General features: G+C 38.2%; 1 protein-coding gene across 1 annotated transcript; it reads left to right on the plus strand.

Moving 5' to 3' along the window:
- Positions 1 to 254: 254 nt before the first annotated feature.
- Positions 255 to 14009, plus strand: LOC107097423 (hormonally up-regulated neu tumor-associated kinase homolog). Its single transcript, XM_015394565.1, has 11 exons — positions 255 to 751; positions 5203 to 5325; positions 5409 to 5578; positions 7716 to 7771; positions 7896 to 8034; positions 8112 to 8239; positions 9515 to 9650; positions 10058 to 10235; positions 10401 to 10484; positions 10833 to 11133; positions 11704 to 14009. Exons 1-11 carry the CDS (start codon positions 491 to 493, stop codon positions 12462 to 12464), a joined length of 2337 nt encoding a protein of 778 aa, XP_015250051.1. The 5' UTR covers positions 255 to 490; the 3' UTR covers positions 12465 to 14009.
- The last annotated feature ends 2302 nt before the right edge of the window (positions 14010 to 16311 follow it).

Genomic DNA, 16311 nt, shown 5'->3' on the forward strand with positions numbered 1-16311 from the left:
CATTTGCAATTCTTAAAAAAAAAAGTGTAAAAAAATGTTCAGCTTAAGATGCAGCTTCAGAAAGTAAATTAACCTGTTACAAATGGTTACTGTGTAACTCTGACTATCTGTGTGTGTGTGTGCTGTGGATGGAGGAGGGTGATTAGGGTGTAGAATATCCATCTCATCCCCAGAGCTGACCTAAGAACACACTGGTTAATCATCCACTAACCGACAGGGAGACAGAGAGAGACGCCACCTGAGCAGCTGAAGGAAAGACTCTAAGAGAAACCAACGAGTTGAAGGAGGGATCATTCGATTTACACCTGAGGGAGGCTCACAGAAATCTGAGGCCTGATTGTCCTCCTTTCCTGTCCTTCTTCAGTTCTAGTAACCACAGCTACTTGAGCTAGTCGGTGAGGTAATATGTACCTTCTGCAAGAACTGTTCTGTTTTTGGATCCAATCATGGATGTGAAAAGGGGCCAAACGGGGCCCTGGTGTCATCCGGGATGCCAGCTGCAGCAGTGAAGCCCACTCTGGAGAAGATGGTCACGGAAGGAGGGGGCATCGAGGAGCGGGGTGTGGATCAGTGGGAAGCCTCAGGACTCCATGGGGAGCCACTGCCCTTACCTTCCCTGAAAGTCCCCAGAGACCTGCTTAGGAGCTTCCCTCACTCCAAGCGAGTCGGCTCCTACCTGATCGGAAAGATGATCAACAAGGGCTCTTTTGCCAAAGTGATGGAGGGGCTGCATATTGCCACAGGGGAGAAGGTGGGTGCTTTCCTATTGGTTTGGAAATCCGAGAGAGCAGATTTAAAGCCATGTTCCATTCAGGCTGGGTGGCACCCATAGGTTACTGAAAGAACTCACCCACACATTACAATGATGATAACTGGTTAGAAACAGGCAGGGGCTGCTAACAGATAATTACGGCAATGAGAGTCTGAAGAAGGCAGTAGCCTGTTATTATAGCCTTGTAATGTTTTCAAAAATCCGGTCAAATCCATCTGCACCTGCTTATTTTATGATGAACTCCTGATTCAGCAGATTTACCCAATCTAAGGCAGATGTGCTGCTGTACTATATCTCTAAAGATGTCTATTGTTAGATGGTTAGAAACACACAGCAGTAGGAGGACATTAACAGAAAAACTGATTTAGCATACTGTCAAAGTTTTATGGATCTGAATGCAGAGTTCTGCTCTTTGGGCTTTAATTATAAGAGTGAGCAGTTGAGAAATAAGATCTATGATCCATTTTTCAGTTTTTTTCCATATGATTTAGCAAAGTAGTCAAACCACTGAAAGTTTGTCAAATTAATACCACTGACTGCAATTGGTTTGATTGAATTATACTGTGTGTGATAGTCAAATTAGTTCCTGGTTAACTACTAGAGGGTTCAATTCCTTCCTTTTAAAACATTTTTATAAATAAAAAAAGCTTCATATTTGTTGGTTTATAGCCTTTTTGTCATCTAGAAATAGAATTTTTTTGCTCGTTACCTCCACAAGGAGGTTATGTTTTAGTAGAGTTTGTGTGTGTTTGTCTGTCTGTCTTTGTATAGGGTAACTTGAAAAAATTATGGATGAATGTATGTGAAAATGCTTTTAATAAAGGTGTGCCTCATGCCAATAAACAATTCCTTTAAATATGCTAATGATCCAAATCATGTGCAAGTTGTTCTCTATAGGCTAGTTTTAAGTTACAATCTTGGGCTAAATCTGTTGCTTGGGGGAGGTCTGTGCTCTACGAGTGCTTTTCTAGTTATTCTTTGCTAAACATTTCAAGTTCATCGAGTTTTGAAGTGGAACTTCAGTAAATATTAGTAAGTCATGTTTTCCTATATCATACATCTTGCATTAGAGTTTAATCTAGACTCTTACTACTAGGCCATTTATGCTACATTAATGCTCCGTTATGATGTAAACGACTCCATTTTATCTCTGTGCGTTCTTGGTTGTCCTTTTGTAGCTTCATATTTAGCCCCATTCATCATTGCAAAAACTGTGATTCTGATGTGAGAAGTTAATTTTCTCCCACAGTATTTTGGACATTGATCAGAAAGTTTATTTAATCATAGTCCCATCCTGTTCATCTCCTTCTTTACGCCTGTTCTCCATTGTGGCTTTTGGTAATTATGGAGATGATTTCTACTTACTTTCTTGCAAATTCTTTCTCTCTTTTATTTGTCCAAAGTTGTTAAATCGTGTATGGTTTTGCTTACATCACACAGTTCTGCACCATATCGTGTTGATCTGTCCATAAAACTCCAAGAACACAGTGAACTATCTCAGTAAATGCAACAAAATGAAACAAAAAAGGACTTAAATTACATTTTGACGGTCCCCAGATGTACATGTAGCTTCTATTGCCAATGGTCAGGGCTGGCACCCGTACCTGACAACCCAAACTCTGTCCTGGTTCCCAAAGGAACCCCTATGCTCACCTGCTAAGGGCGTTTATTTACCTTAGTTTGTTTTAGTTTCTGTTTGCTTAAAAGACATTTTTTAACTCTACAAAAAGGGAGGCAGTGGCTGGTTTCTTCTTAGATTTATATAAAGTTGTGGTCGCAAACAGAAATTTGATAACAGGTTGTAAAATATTTAAAACATGTATAAAACATTTTCTGTATTGGTTATTTTTCTAATTTTTCGTTTCACTATGATGTTTATCTCTTAAGGTCCTCATAACACAAATGATGCCTTACAGTACACTACAAATAGGTTTAAAACAAAACCAGTACTTGGGTTTATTATATGATTATGTTAAAGAAAAAGTTTGTAGTGGCCTAGGGGAACATCTTTCTATGACATCTGGAACTGATATGTACTGATATCCTCAAAAACTGCATCAGATCTGCATCCACTAAACAGGAGCAACTAACCTGCTTGTCTAATTTACAAGGTTGTTGCAAAGGGAAGTTATCTCCTTTAGGTTGACACAGTCATGAAACAGTTTGTACACATTTAAAGAGGTACTGTAATTATATTTAGAAAGAAAGCATATTTAGATTTATCCATTCAGCTGATGGTAAATGTAACTCACTATAGAGCAGGGGGGTCTGCAACCTGTCGCTCCGGAGCCATAAGCAGCTCTATGGACCTGTGGCTCTTAATAACTTCATAACCAGTAAATGTTTTACAGATTTTTTTAAATTTTCTATTTGAATAACTACTCTGAAATTTGTTTATAAGAATGACCTTAAAGGTTCCAGAATTTTTTTTTAATTGGAGGTGGACCAATTGCAGTTTTCTTGACAATCACAGATCTTTAAAAAGCCTGAAGTGTCAAATTCGATTGTGACCTTCAGGGTTTTTATAAGCTCACAATACAGCTTCAGTGTTTCAATTTTATTTTGTTGGAAAAAAATGAAAAGCACCCATGAAAAAGATAATAGGCCTACTTGTTCAAACTACAGATATAGTGCTCTCAAGTTAATAGAAAAAGGTTTTGAACACTGACAGGGGCCATTGCAGAGGTAGATGACAATGGTGGATCAGGTTTATTTTAAAGTTAAGAATCTACCAATCATCGAAAATCTAAGAACTTGAAGCTGAACGATTGTCTTTTTTTTTTTTTTTAGATTTATTCTCTGGTCATTATGTTGGAAGCAATAACATTTACTTTACATAAAGAGAGCTGGTTCATTCAAAATTAAATAAAAAGACAAACACTGTTATCAATTGTTAATCAATAAATACTCCATTAAATTACGGTAGCAAATGTCCACATAAAACAAATAAAAAAAGCTCCTTTTTTCATTTATTAATTCATTTATTAATTTATCAACATCACATTTTTTATTTATTTATTTCATAATGGTATTTGATTTTGAGAAAGTTTTGAGGTTGCTTTATTGTACCGTAGATACTTTTTTTCTGTAACAGCTTTGTTTATTAATTGGAGTTTTCTCTGTCGGACTGCCAGGGAGTGCAGCAATGCAATCATAGAGTGCAGTCACCCTGGAGATTGGAACTCCCTTTCTACTGTATCTCATGATTAATTTGGAATATTGGTCAAGCAATGGTGGATGGCGCTGGAAAAAAATGTAAATACAAATGAATATATTACTCTTTGTAATACTCAATATCTGCTTAGTTTATCAGGACATCACTGACTTTCCAAACAGCTGCAGTGTTATTTGGCGCTGTTTGGGCTCATAGCTGGGCTCTCAGCCAGTTCTCCTCATTAGCTGATACACCCTCCCTTGTCAGGCTCAGAACAATAAGACCCAGTATTCAAGGTGAAAAGTTTATTAAAGATGGATCTGCAGGTGAGCAGCATCAGCATCTAAAGAGGGCAAAACCAGTGTCGAGGATGTGCTAGGTAGTCAGAGCCAGGAGATCAGAGGTCTAAAGAGCTTCCAAAGGGAAATCCAGAAGTATAATAGTCGTGAAACAGTTCCAAGTTCAGTAAACAGACAGCCAATAATCCGGCAAGAGTCAGGGAACAGGCAAGCTTAGAGGTCCAGAGGCAGAACAGCTCAGGATTAGGCAATCAGAAACAATCAGACACGCTAGAGAACTTCTCCCCAAATGCTCAAATAATCTGGCACTGATGCCTGGTCTGAAGGCTGGTTAAATAGAGGTTAAAGCAGTTGGATAAGATGAACAATAATGAGAACTGGGTGGAGATAGGCAGCTGAATAAAATGAGTAATCAGACCTAAGATCATGACATCCCTAGTGAGTTCCCACACTTTGTTTCCAATCTCTAGCTGTTACTACTGAGTGAAAGTTAAACACATATATAATTGTGTCAGATGATATATGGCTTATTTGCATGTTGCCCTCTAACTGAGGAAAGCTGTTTGATTAAAATTAAACTTTTTTGGGGTGTTTTATTTAGATTTAGAGCAAGAGAGTATATTAAAATATTTTTAAAAAAACATGCTAAAAATGGTCACTCACTTCATTTCAATTGCTGGAGTTTGTTGAAGAGATTAATAAACAATAAAAAAACAGAGCAAAAGAGCAAAAGATTGGAATCCAGACAATGTTAAATGGGGTTTTAATATTGAAAATACAAACTTAATGATTAACAACATAACCGTTCCCAATATACAGCTCAATGTAAATAAATAGATTTTTATTTCTATATTTTTATTGAATAGAATATTTATCAAAAATGTATTAACAAAATATGTTTGTTTAATTTGGAATGAGATGCTTCTCCATACCTGCCTCGATTAGTGACTGGTTTATATGTTTCCATGTGGGTGTAGGTGGCCATTAAGGTGATAGACAAGAAAAAAGCCCGCCAAGACTCCTATGTGCTGAAAAACATGAAAAGGGAACCTCGCATTCATCAAATGGTCCGACATCCACATATTGTAGTTCTTCTAGAGGTAAAGATAAAATAGTTACAGACACAACACATTCTGATGGTAAGTGTTTGAACATTAACCTGCTGCATAACTCTGTATGTCAGACCCTGGAGACGGAGAACAGTTACTACATGGTCATGGAGCTGTGTGCAGGAGGAGACCTGATGGACCGGATCTGTGACAGTAAAAGGCTGGAGGAGAGGGAGGTGCGGCGCTACACCCGACAGATTCTGTCTGCAGTGGACCACCTGCACAAACACGGCATCGTGCACAGGTCACTACCTACACAAGAGAAACACAAACTGCCTGACTTCTGCCTGGCAGAAAATGGGGAAATTGAGGCAGAAAAGAAGAGTAGAAGATCATTCTGCCATTGATAGATCTGTGGCAACCTTCTAGATTAATAGCAAAACAAAATGCTTAAAGAGAATGTAAGATTTTAGGTTGGTCTAGTCAATGTCTGGACCTAAACCTGATTAAGTTCCCATTCTGAGGCACCCACTACGTTGTTTCTTTATAATCTTTGGATGATGTGTCTTTATTTCTGAGTGAATGATAGAACAGTAGTCATGACAAACATACCTCAATCATTTCAGGAAGGAAGAAGTAAAAGACTTATCTGTTAATGTATATCTATATGGTTAAACTATGCCGTATTAAGGAAACTGTGGAGTTTTTTTAAGTTTATAATAGAGGAAATCCAGGCCTAATCACCAGTGGAAGAATATAGCAAAACCTGTCAGCAAACACAAAAACACATTCTGAGGTAGTTTGCAGGGCATTAACAGCCTTCAGAGAAGGGCAAGTATGTGTTGGTGTCAGATCACTTTTACTTTCACACGTTCATATCCACACAAACAGAACTGTAACCAGAAATATTATGCATAGTCTTTTGCTTCAGTTTGGGACCTTGGCTCTTCTCAAAGTGGGAATGTGATTACCAGGCAGTGACCTCATCATCCTGTGCCGGCGCCATGATTCACACATCATCACAACATCATGGACTTCCTCTCTAATGAAGTCCCCGAACGACATCGCTTTCAACTCCTGAACAGCACCTCTCCCTGTCAAACCCACCCACGCATCCACACGCATTTACAGCTCCCTCACACACATTCTCCATCGCAGTGCTGTGCAGAGATGATCACTCCTAAACATACCTCCTGCCACCCACATTCAACCGCATACATTTTTTGCTTTACCCTATTTTGTGCTCTTTCTGCCTCTTTGCTGGTTTTCCCTTATTTCTTTCTTCCTCCAATTCTCTTTGAACCTCCCCCGAGCTGCTTAAACAGGGATTTTTGGAGTTTTGAATGTCTGCTGCTTAGATGAAGGCAGATGAAAGAAACATGGCAGATTCCCAGGCTACAGTTTATAGGGACTCTCTCACTCCTAACCACAGATTTTCATTTAGCCAGTAGTTTTATAGCTTGAAGCCTCGCCTGATGGCGATGAAGCTGGGGTACAAAGAGGGGAGTACTGTAACTGATGTCAAGTAAATGCAGAGACTGTTCTCTCTGCTGACAGGTAAAAATGTAAAACCCCAAAAACAGCAGATGGTCAATTTGATTCAAAATTCATGATGGTTGGAGGTTTTTAAGTGGTTTGGGCAAAGTAATTTCTCAATGTGGAAAAGTAGAAATACACTTAAGTGTTCAATTCTACCCAAACCCCAGTCATGCATCCTGGCTTTCTTTTTGCTGCTACCCCTGGTCCTGTGCGCTCCAGTCCCAACTCATTAGATTAACAGTAAATACACAAATAAAGCTTAGTAAGGTTAGACAAATTTTGCAAGAACTCTTAAACTGGCAGCTTTACCACAAATTATAAAAAACTGAAAAATTAATTAAACTGATCAGAATTATATGGCAATTTCCGGTCCCCATCATTTAACCTGCTGATACTACTTAGGGCAGATTCCAATTTCTCATCTGCTCTTAGAATATAAAATATAGGAATGGAGTATTATTAATAAAATGGTATCGATGGCCTATTTGTCGGAATCCGCCGATACTGATACCACCATTTTGGTGCAGTATAGGGGCCCCACCCGATACTGGTTGCAGTATCAGTGCAACAGTAATACATATATATATATATACAGCTGAAGTCTCGTATTTAACAGGATTGTTGCACAGGGCAATTGCACAGGGTATTAAAAGCTATTTATATAAATAAGTATTCATATATATATTTATTTGTATATAGAGTTATTGCATAGGTTATTTAATTTAAATAGGTTATTGCACATTGTATTAAATGGTGATTGAACGTTAGTTATTGCAATTATTGCAGTTATAGTGCCGCACTGTAAAGTCGGATGGCAATAGGGATGAAACACCCACCTAATGTATTGACAAAGGTCCAAAACTACAGTATCTAATTAACAAATGAGTGTTTTTATTTTGCAGAGATTTAAAGATAGAGAACTTTCTCCTGGATGAGCATAACAACATTAAAATCGTAGGTATGTTACCTTGGTAACCAGGCTATCCATGTTCAAACCAAGTCCAGAAGTCAAACTATATCAGTTTTTTTCCATCTCAGAGTGCTGTAATTAGACCTTGATGTCTAAATGATGATTCCCCCAGACTTTGGCCTTAGCAACACCCTGAAGCCAGACTCTTTACCTCAGGAGCTCCTTAGCACGCAGTGTGGAAGCCCTGCATATGCTGCCCCTGAACTGTTGGCTCATAGGAAGTATGGATCCAAAGTTGATGTCTGGTCCATGTAAGTTAGAAGTGAGCTAATTTTTCCTTATCTATCACATAAAGGCTTATATTATCTCTCACATTGTTTTTCTACAGAGGTGTGAGCATGTTTGCCATGCTGACAGGGACCCTACCCTTCACTGTTGAACCTTTTAACATCAAGCAGTTGCATCAGAAGATGGTGAATAAGGACATTACCAACATCCCTGATGACATCAGCAAAGGTCAGAATATAATCACTTTCTAAAATTATTTGGAGGAGACCATGTGAGACTGATTGATTAACTAGCTTGATGAGAGATGGAGACAGCTTTATGCACAGTGATGTTCATATTTTGCCTTTAACTATGACCGTGATAATTCTTGATTTTAACTCATTGTGATTTATGTTTGATTCATTTTGATCACCTTACCTGTTTTTCTTTTAATAATTCCTCATAAAAAAGACCATTCAAGCAGCACATTTTTCCTGATGTTTTTGAGAATATACTGTAGGGGTGAAAGCTGCAGCTGCTACTAGTGTGAAGTGAATGGACAGCAACAAAGCGTTAAAGCAACAATGGGGAAATGCTGTCCCCTCAATGCTAATGTAAACCCTGGTTGGATAAGGATTCAAAACTGGATATGAAGATGAAATCTGATGCACAGTTTCAGTGTTACAACTGATAAAATAATTGCTGTCTGTGGTTCTACAGTAGGCTATGGTGTAATTGAGCAATATATGAAAAAAAAGAACTATGAACTAGTTCATTTTTTGGAACTGTGAACTTAGTTCAAAATTTTTAATTATGATCTATGAACTGAACTAGTTCATTTTAAAATGTGTGAACTGAACTAGTTCACGTAGAAAGAGAACTTTCCCAACACTGTTCTCAGGAACCCAGAGTGGAGGCAGTGGGGTTCTAACCATGTACTTGCAACCTTCTCAGGGCAAAAGGGCACTGCTCTAACCTCTAGGCCAACACTGCCCCAAAGATTCATAAATCTTTATGGTCTGTAAAATACCTGTTAAGTTCTATAAAGCATGTAGTTAGTGTCAATAACACATCTCAAGAAGTTTATTTAAACTTTTGAGTTTAAAGAAAATTCTAAGGAGATATCTTGCATGTTCTTTATAGTACATGAAAAGTAACCTGGACATTCTGAGAAAGCACTGCCTGCATATTAGGGACTTTGTTTGACTTTTATCTATTGGACTTGACTAAGTAAACAACATCCCTAGAGTCTCCTTAGAGTTATTATCAGCGCTGTCTGTTTATTCTTTTTTTTTTTTTAACTCATTTTGTAACACAGGTCAACTCAAGTCTGTGTTTAATGTGAAAAGACCAAATCACTGCTGTCCCAGTGCCTAAGAATTCACTCTAAGCATTAGACCTACTTTTACTTGTTATTTTTTCCTGCTGCTACTCATCCAGATAATGAAAGAGGGATTTTCTTACAGTAGAGTTCATGATATTGAATTAAACAAATGTTCTGTTTTAAATTCACTCATGCTGCAGATGCTGTGTCATTCATGATGCTTCTCCTGGAGCCAGACCCAGATAAAAGACCCAGTGTCAGAGATGCAATGGGAGAGAGATGGATCAGCGAAGGATTTGCCAGGAAACCTTTACACACAGTCTCACATAAAAACAGGTAGACATACAGTACAACCTCAATGCTCCTTAGATTTTACCTAAACCATATTGCAACACAATGATACAGTTATATTTCACTTTTAAATAGGACCAAATCTAAATCTGAATGGGGATTAAACCAAAAGGCCACAAGTTCTAATGCCACAAGCTTTTAGTTATGTAAATGGCCAATAAGAGCTGCATCTGTGTTTTGAGAAAATAAAAAAACTATTTTGTGGTCTGCATTGTGACTGCTTTAATTATTACATCACGACCAAGACTCTTTTATCACTGTGCAATGTGGAAACGCAGTCATGTATGGAGCTCAGCTGTTCCAGTTCTGGTCTACACTCAACCAACATCCTAGAAGTTGTCTTTTATATATTTTTAGAATGGCTTTCAATCCTGTCCTGTCTTGTTTCCCAGGTTATGCCAAGAAGATCTTAACTCATCTGTGCTGGCTTACATGACAGAGACTCTGGGGTATTCCCTCTCTGAAGTCATAAACATGGTCACCACCAACAGACCGTCAGCCATCATGGCTTCCTATCATCTGCTGCTTAACAAGTTCAGCCGAAGCCACAGAGGAGCCAAGGCTGGCAAGGTTAATACTTTACACAAAAACACACAGGTGTAAATATATCGAAAGGTACAAGGGAGGATTTTCCTTAATTTTTTTAAAGACCCACTTTAGACCACCTATATATACCTCATGTCATGTTCATTTTAAAATAGTGGATATATTAGCTACTCTATTGGCTTTTTACAGAAGCTGCAGAAGAACGACTGGACTCCTTCAAGCAAGACTACCTGGAGATACAGACGCAACACTGAAGCAAAGACTCAGCATCAGGTGAAAGTTATGTGAAAGCTGTACCTGTGGGATGTCAGAGTATCCAAGCATTATTTTCTTCAGTAGACGTCAGAAAAGTCCATATTGTCTTTCCCCTAATAATTTAAAGATCAGTATGAAGATGCGTATTGTTGCCTACTATGTTAGAAAGATTGTTCAAATGCAGTAACTAATGCTGGCTTTTAGCTTTCTGTTTAGGCTAAAATGGGACTATAAAGTTTAAGCTATAAAGTGTCAGTCTTAGGGAAGGAAGCATTTCAAATCTTTCTGCAAAGTCACACAATTAACACCTTCTCGCTGCATTTACTTGTGCTGTCATTTGTTTATCTTCTTACTTTCTGTGTACAGAACCCACCAAAGAGTGAGAAAAGCTTGAAGCAGTCCAACAAACTGTTAAAGGTCCAGCAGACGAGCAAGAGTCAGAACAGAAGGAAAACCACAGAGTTGCAGAGGAAGGCTCACCTTGAGGATGATGAGAACCGCCCACCATCTCCTACTTTGCCTCACCTTCCTCACTCTGCCTCCCCCCCTTTACCCTCACACCTTCCCTCCCCATTCCTTTCACCTGACCCTCTGTCCACAGAGGATGGGACGACTGATGAGGAGGTAACCATCTCTGTGAACACCAGAGAGAACCTGTTTCCTGAAGGTGAGGAGCTCCATTTTTTACAGTACCTTGAACATGTATTCAGATTAATGAAACTTTTTTAAACTTTGTAAAATTAAGATTAAGATTTGTTATTCTGGATTATCCTGAAGTGGCAGGAATATGATACATGGTTGTCAACATTGCATTTTAACATTTAAAAAGGTGTTTCTCTGATATTCCTAGAAAGAAATGAAGGCAACAAGTTGCACTTAGAATTCAGGGACAAAAGCAAAAACGGCACGAAACATTCTGGCCATTGTGTTAAATAATACTATGTGTATCTTACTCAACGGAAGGACACTGTCCACCGCCTTGAAGCTCAGTGGTGGAAGCATCATGCTGTGAGGATTTCTTTTTTTTTTATCAGAGACAGGAAAACAATTTACAATTGAGAAAAATGAAATCAAGAAATTATATCTTAATTCTAAAGATGGTATTAGATGCAGAATATGAATGCACGTGCATTATTAAAGAAGATAACAATAATATCCTGAATGAAACCAACATGGCAAAACATTTATGAATATCTCTGTGAGACAAACCCTCAGTGGCCATATGTCTGTGTTTTAGTGTCAGTGTTTGGAGACAGGGAACTGGTCCATCTTTGCCCTCCAAAAAGCTCAACATCACAGCTCTGTGACTCCGCTCCTTGCCAAGTTCCCTTACCGGCCGAGCCAATCCAAGATGGCATCGCGTCCAGACCAGCCCAACACACACACCCACTCAGGACAACTCAGTCGGACGGAGCCGCAGACTCTGGGTCAGACTGCTTCCAGGACAAATACCACCAGGAGAACTCCCATCACCTTAGCATCAATGAAAGACTGGAAAAGCTGCAGACTTTTTACTCCTATGAGAAAAACGACATCTCTTCCAGAATGCTCCTGGAGGCTGGAGCCTTACTCTCAGCAGACAGAGGGCAGCTGAGTGCCACCCAGGCATCACAGATGTCCCCCTCCGCTCGCCTGCCTCGCCTGTGCAACTTCGGGCTTAAAGATGGCCGAGGAAGGAAGGTGACATGGGCAGGTTTGAGTCGACCTGGACCTCCTAGACTTCTGGTAAATGGGTCAAAACCACCAGTTCTGTCTTCACAAAAACAGCATCCTTTAATCATGAAGAGCATCAGACAGGAGAGGGGAAGGAGAAAAGAGATCATTGGAGAAAGAGGAAGCGAGGGGCCAAAAGAAGGCATCGACAGAGACAAGAGGAACTCGGTTCAGTTACGTTCGTCTCCTCAGCGGCGGGTGGCAGATCTGAACCTGCCGCTGCTCCCTGATACCCTGCAGGCGAAAACTGACAGGAAGAACCAGCTGCATAGTATGGACTACTGACATGAACGGGAGCATCAATAAAAAGGTTAATGAAAAGTTCAAGGATGGCTGGTGGAAGTCAGAGAAGTAATAAATACAAGAAAACTGTGTAGAAATAGGAACCAGAGAAAATTTCAATGAACAACCATAAATGGCAGCTACAGAACTGTACAGCCTAAAAGCTACAGTAAGTCCTAGATACACTGTTCTATTCATGCCACACTCAGACAAACATTGTTTATTTTTTTTATCTTTATTTGCAGTGCCAAAAATACTTCACCTCATGCCTCAGCTGCTGAAAACGGCCTTTAAAAGACTTTGGTTTATGTCACGGGAAACATTTGAACATCTAAAATGTTACCAGATCGCTGTTCAGATTTAGTTTCGAACTTTTTTCCTATACACAACCTCTGATGTCAAGAGAGTAAATGATATACTTAAAATAAAGAATGTAATGTCATCTAAACATCTGATTTCAGAATGGATGAGAGATTTACCCTATCATACATTTTCTATAATCGCTGTTCAGGGATTAGTGCTTATCTGCAGCGATCAGTGGCTGAGCTGCCAATCAGATATATGTATAGCTAACACAGAAAAAACAAGACAAGCATTCACATACACACACACTCATACGTATAAACATACAACTCAGAATTAAATATTTAACTTGTCTACTTTCCTCTAATAGAAACTGAAGAGAACATACACACGCAAGTAGAAAATATGGACTCCACTCAACAACCATTTACACTCATTAGATAATAGGAATTAGATGGGATTTAGATTGATCCCTGTTAGTTTCCAGTTTCATCCCTGCTGCATTAGAATGGCTCTTAACAGGTTTAGATATCACAATATCTTGAATATCTTTCAGAAATTAACCTTCCCTGTGTTTTTATTTGTTTCACTGAATGTTAAAGTACTGCTGTGTTCTACATTTGTGTTGAGAAGACTGAAAAACTCTGATTTAATGAAAAACTGAATCTCTGACTTGAAAAGTTGGACATTTCTCACTAACCTCACCTCAAAGTTAAATATGGCCCACAAGCCTTTAATACTCAACAACACAGCCAGTGTTTATTTACACTTCAAGGATGTTTTTTATTTCCTCAGATCAGTCCCAGACATGTGCAGAACTCTTCTGAAAATGCAACATTTTGGAGTAAGTGCCAAAGATGTAGGGTTATCAATTGTGTTATTAATAGCTGCATGGCTAACTGCTGAAAAGGCAGCCAGGTGAGCAACTCACTGACCATGGCGACATGGCATGGGATGTGCTCTATATCTTATGTCCTGATGCTTTGGCGAAAATCTGAAGTAGAAATGAATGAAGTAAAGATGTATCACCATCAGTTGGCCATTACAACAGTTGGTTAGCATGTAGACTGGCTGATGAAGAGGAGACAGGGATAGATATATCTAAAAAGAAGAAACTGCTCCTCTGGTATGCTTAAAGAAACACATTCTTGCTTGTTATGTGTTCTTAAAATTGCATAATGACAAATAAATCACTTGTTAAACTTAGTGAGTTAGCCACTTACAAACCACATTGGTCATTTAAAAATACCCCATTCCCAGATCTGGTATCTGGTGCAAATGAAACTTTAGCAGCAAAAATACTTTCAAAATACTTTATTAAAAATTAGTCAACTGATTTTAAACAATTGAGTAAAAACTGTCCTTAAATCTTCATAGTTAAAAATTTGGTTACAGTAAAATTGTCATTTCTAATTAAATTGTGTTGGAGTTTGGATCATTTGAAACATTTTCACAGAGTTGCCATTGGCTTAAAGAGCAAATTGACCTACATACCTGTTCAGTATTTATGATTGCCTACATATAAAGGTCTTTGGATCTCACACACCTGGACGTGCCAGATGCATGTTATATGATGTAGCATAAATCCTTTAGAAATCAATCCGGTCACAGGTGAAGGTCTATGCATCATCAATATTTAGATGCAAAGATGTGGAGGAATCTGGTGCTGAATAATTCACCCTCTGTCACATGATATTGTGTTTTTTTAGTTGTGTGTGTAAACCTATGTGTGTGCTGCAGGGAGGCGCTTGTCCTATGAGGACGGATTGAACCCACTCAGGTGGATATATCACCCACTCCAGTTACCTCTGGAGTGATATGAACCACTAAGCTCTGATACTATATCAGACATGAAAACAAGCTGATGTTACACAATACTGCTACATTATCAAGGACCAGGCTGTCAGTAAACATGTACAGATAGGTAGTCTCTAAAGATCACTAGAGAATCTTTTTTATTATAAAGTAAATTCAAAGACATATATTTACATAATTTTCTGCTGTTAGCATCATGCATTTGATTATTGCACCAGTTTGATTTTAAAGTGAAGATGTTGGCTGATTGAAAAAGGTGACTTCCTTCTTCAGTCAGAAAGTTAAGATTAGGCTGAATCTGAACGGAATGGAGATGAAAGAAAATGGCTTGGAAAATCAATCAATAATGCAGGTTGCACATGAAGATGGATCCATGACTGCCGGAACATTGTGTGCACGCTACGCTGAGCGTTGGTCTCTCTGCACGTGACAAGCTTTCAACAATGACTCGACCTTCTAAACCGTGTCAGTTGTTGATCTGTCGCCCTAACGCTAATAAGACTTTTAATCTTTCTTAATTTGTTTCAAATAACCCAATTGTATTCCAACATAATTTGCGACTGGATTTAGTAGATTTAAAAAGCAAACATTTTTCTGGAGTTATCAAAAAGAAAGTAATATTCATAACAGCTGTTGCCTTGATGTCAATACTGTTAATATATAACCTATTTTATAGAGTTTCTGAAAAGATGTGTCAAATAAAAGAAGGTCCAAAGGTAATATTATATGAATATATTTCAAATGAATCTTGACATAATTGACAAATTAAGCACCAACAGCCCTGTAAACCCAGATACCGGTAAGTTACTAGAATTCAAATATTTTAAGCCAATCAGTTACAGCACAATTTTTAAATTGAAAAACTTAAATACAACTAATCCGAAGTTATGTTGATATTCATTTGCATTTCTTCATTTAGATTACAGTTTGATCGCTACATTTCAGTACAAAAACTCTAACCATTTTAATTACTATTAAAAGTTTTTAGTTTTATGATCTCATACTTGTTCATTTGTAAACAAAAGTTATTTGTTTAATTTGTCTCTTAGTTCCTAATTTTTGCAAAAAGAGAAAGAAACTGATATACAATTTATGAACTGGATCTGCCTTTAAAATTAAGGGGGTGTAATATAATCACTTATTGTTAGAGTAATGTTTGTTTTGCTACAGTTTATTATTATCTGCCAACATTTAACAATCCTGATTAAATTCAATACCAACTTTCTTTCAATTCTAGAATTTTGCTGCTTAAGGTGGCTGCACGTTGGATTAGCTCTGCAAGTTTGTCTCTGACATTGTTGTGAAAAAGAACTTAAGTTCGTCCATTTTTAGATCAGAGATTCTTTTTTCTGATGTTATTTTTTTGTCTGTTGTTGAATACTGTAAAACTGGAGGGATTTCTACAGACACTAAAACATGGCTGCAGGATCATATCTCGGACTCCAGTGTTTATCTGCCAGGCTTTCTACAAGACAGGGATTTAAAGAAGACAGGAAAACTAAATGGACGTTGGTTGGCAGTGCTTGTGAACAACAGATAGTGTCATCCAGGACATGTTCCAGAGAAGATTCTACACTGCAGCAAAGATAGTGAACTGTTGGCAGTTGGTTTTTGACCATATTATTTGCCCAGAGAGTTACCTTTTGGTAACCATTTACATTCCATCTTCTGCCATTGCAGACACTGCATGCAAGGTAATAAGTTCTGTTGTTACTAAACAGAACAGCCAAAT

Source organism: Cyprinodon variegatus, unplaced genomic scaffold, assembly GCF_000732505.1.
Source record: "Cyprinodon variegatus isolate N-32 unplaced genomic scaffold, C_variegatus-1.0 Scaffold25, whole genome shotgun sequence".
NCBI classification, from domain to species: Eukaryota; Metazoa; Chordata; class Actinopteri; order Cyprinodontiformes; family Cyprinodontidae; genus Cyprinodon; species Cyprinodon variegatus.

Excerpts from the sequence above, each read along its gene's own strand:
- LOC107097423 (XM_015394565.1), top strand. The coding sequence starts at position 491 with ATGCCAGCTGCAGCAGTGAAGCCCACTCTGGAGAAGATGGTCACGGAA. Across the intron at positions 8,035-8,111 it reads AAAGTTGATGTCTGGTCCAT|AGGTGTGAGCATGTTTGCCA; the intron begins GTAAGTTAGAAG and ends GTTTTTCTACAG. Across the intron at positions 9,651-10,057 it reads ACAGTCTCACATAAAAACAG|GTTATGCCAAGAAGATCTTA; the intron begins GTAGACATACAG and ends CTTGTTTCCCAG.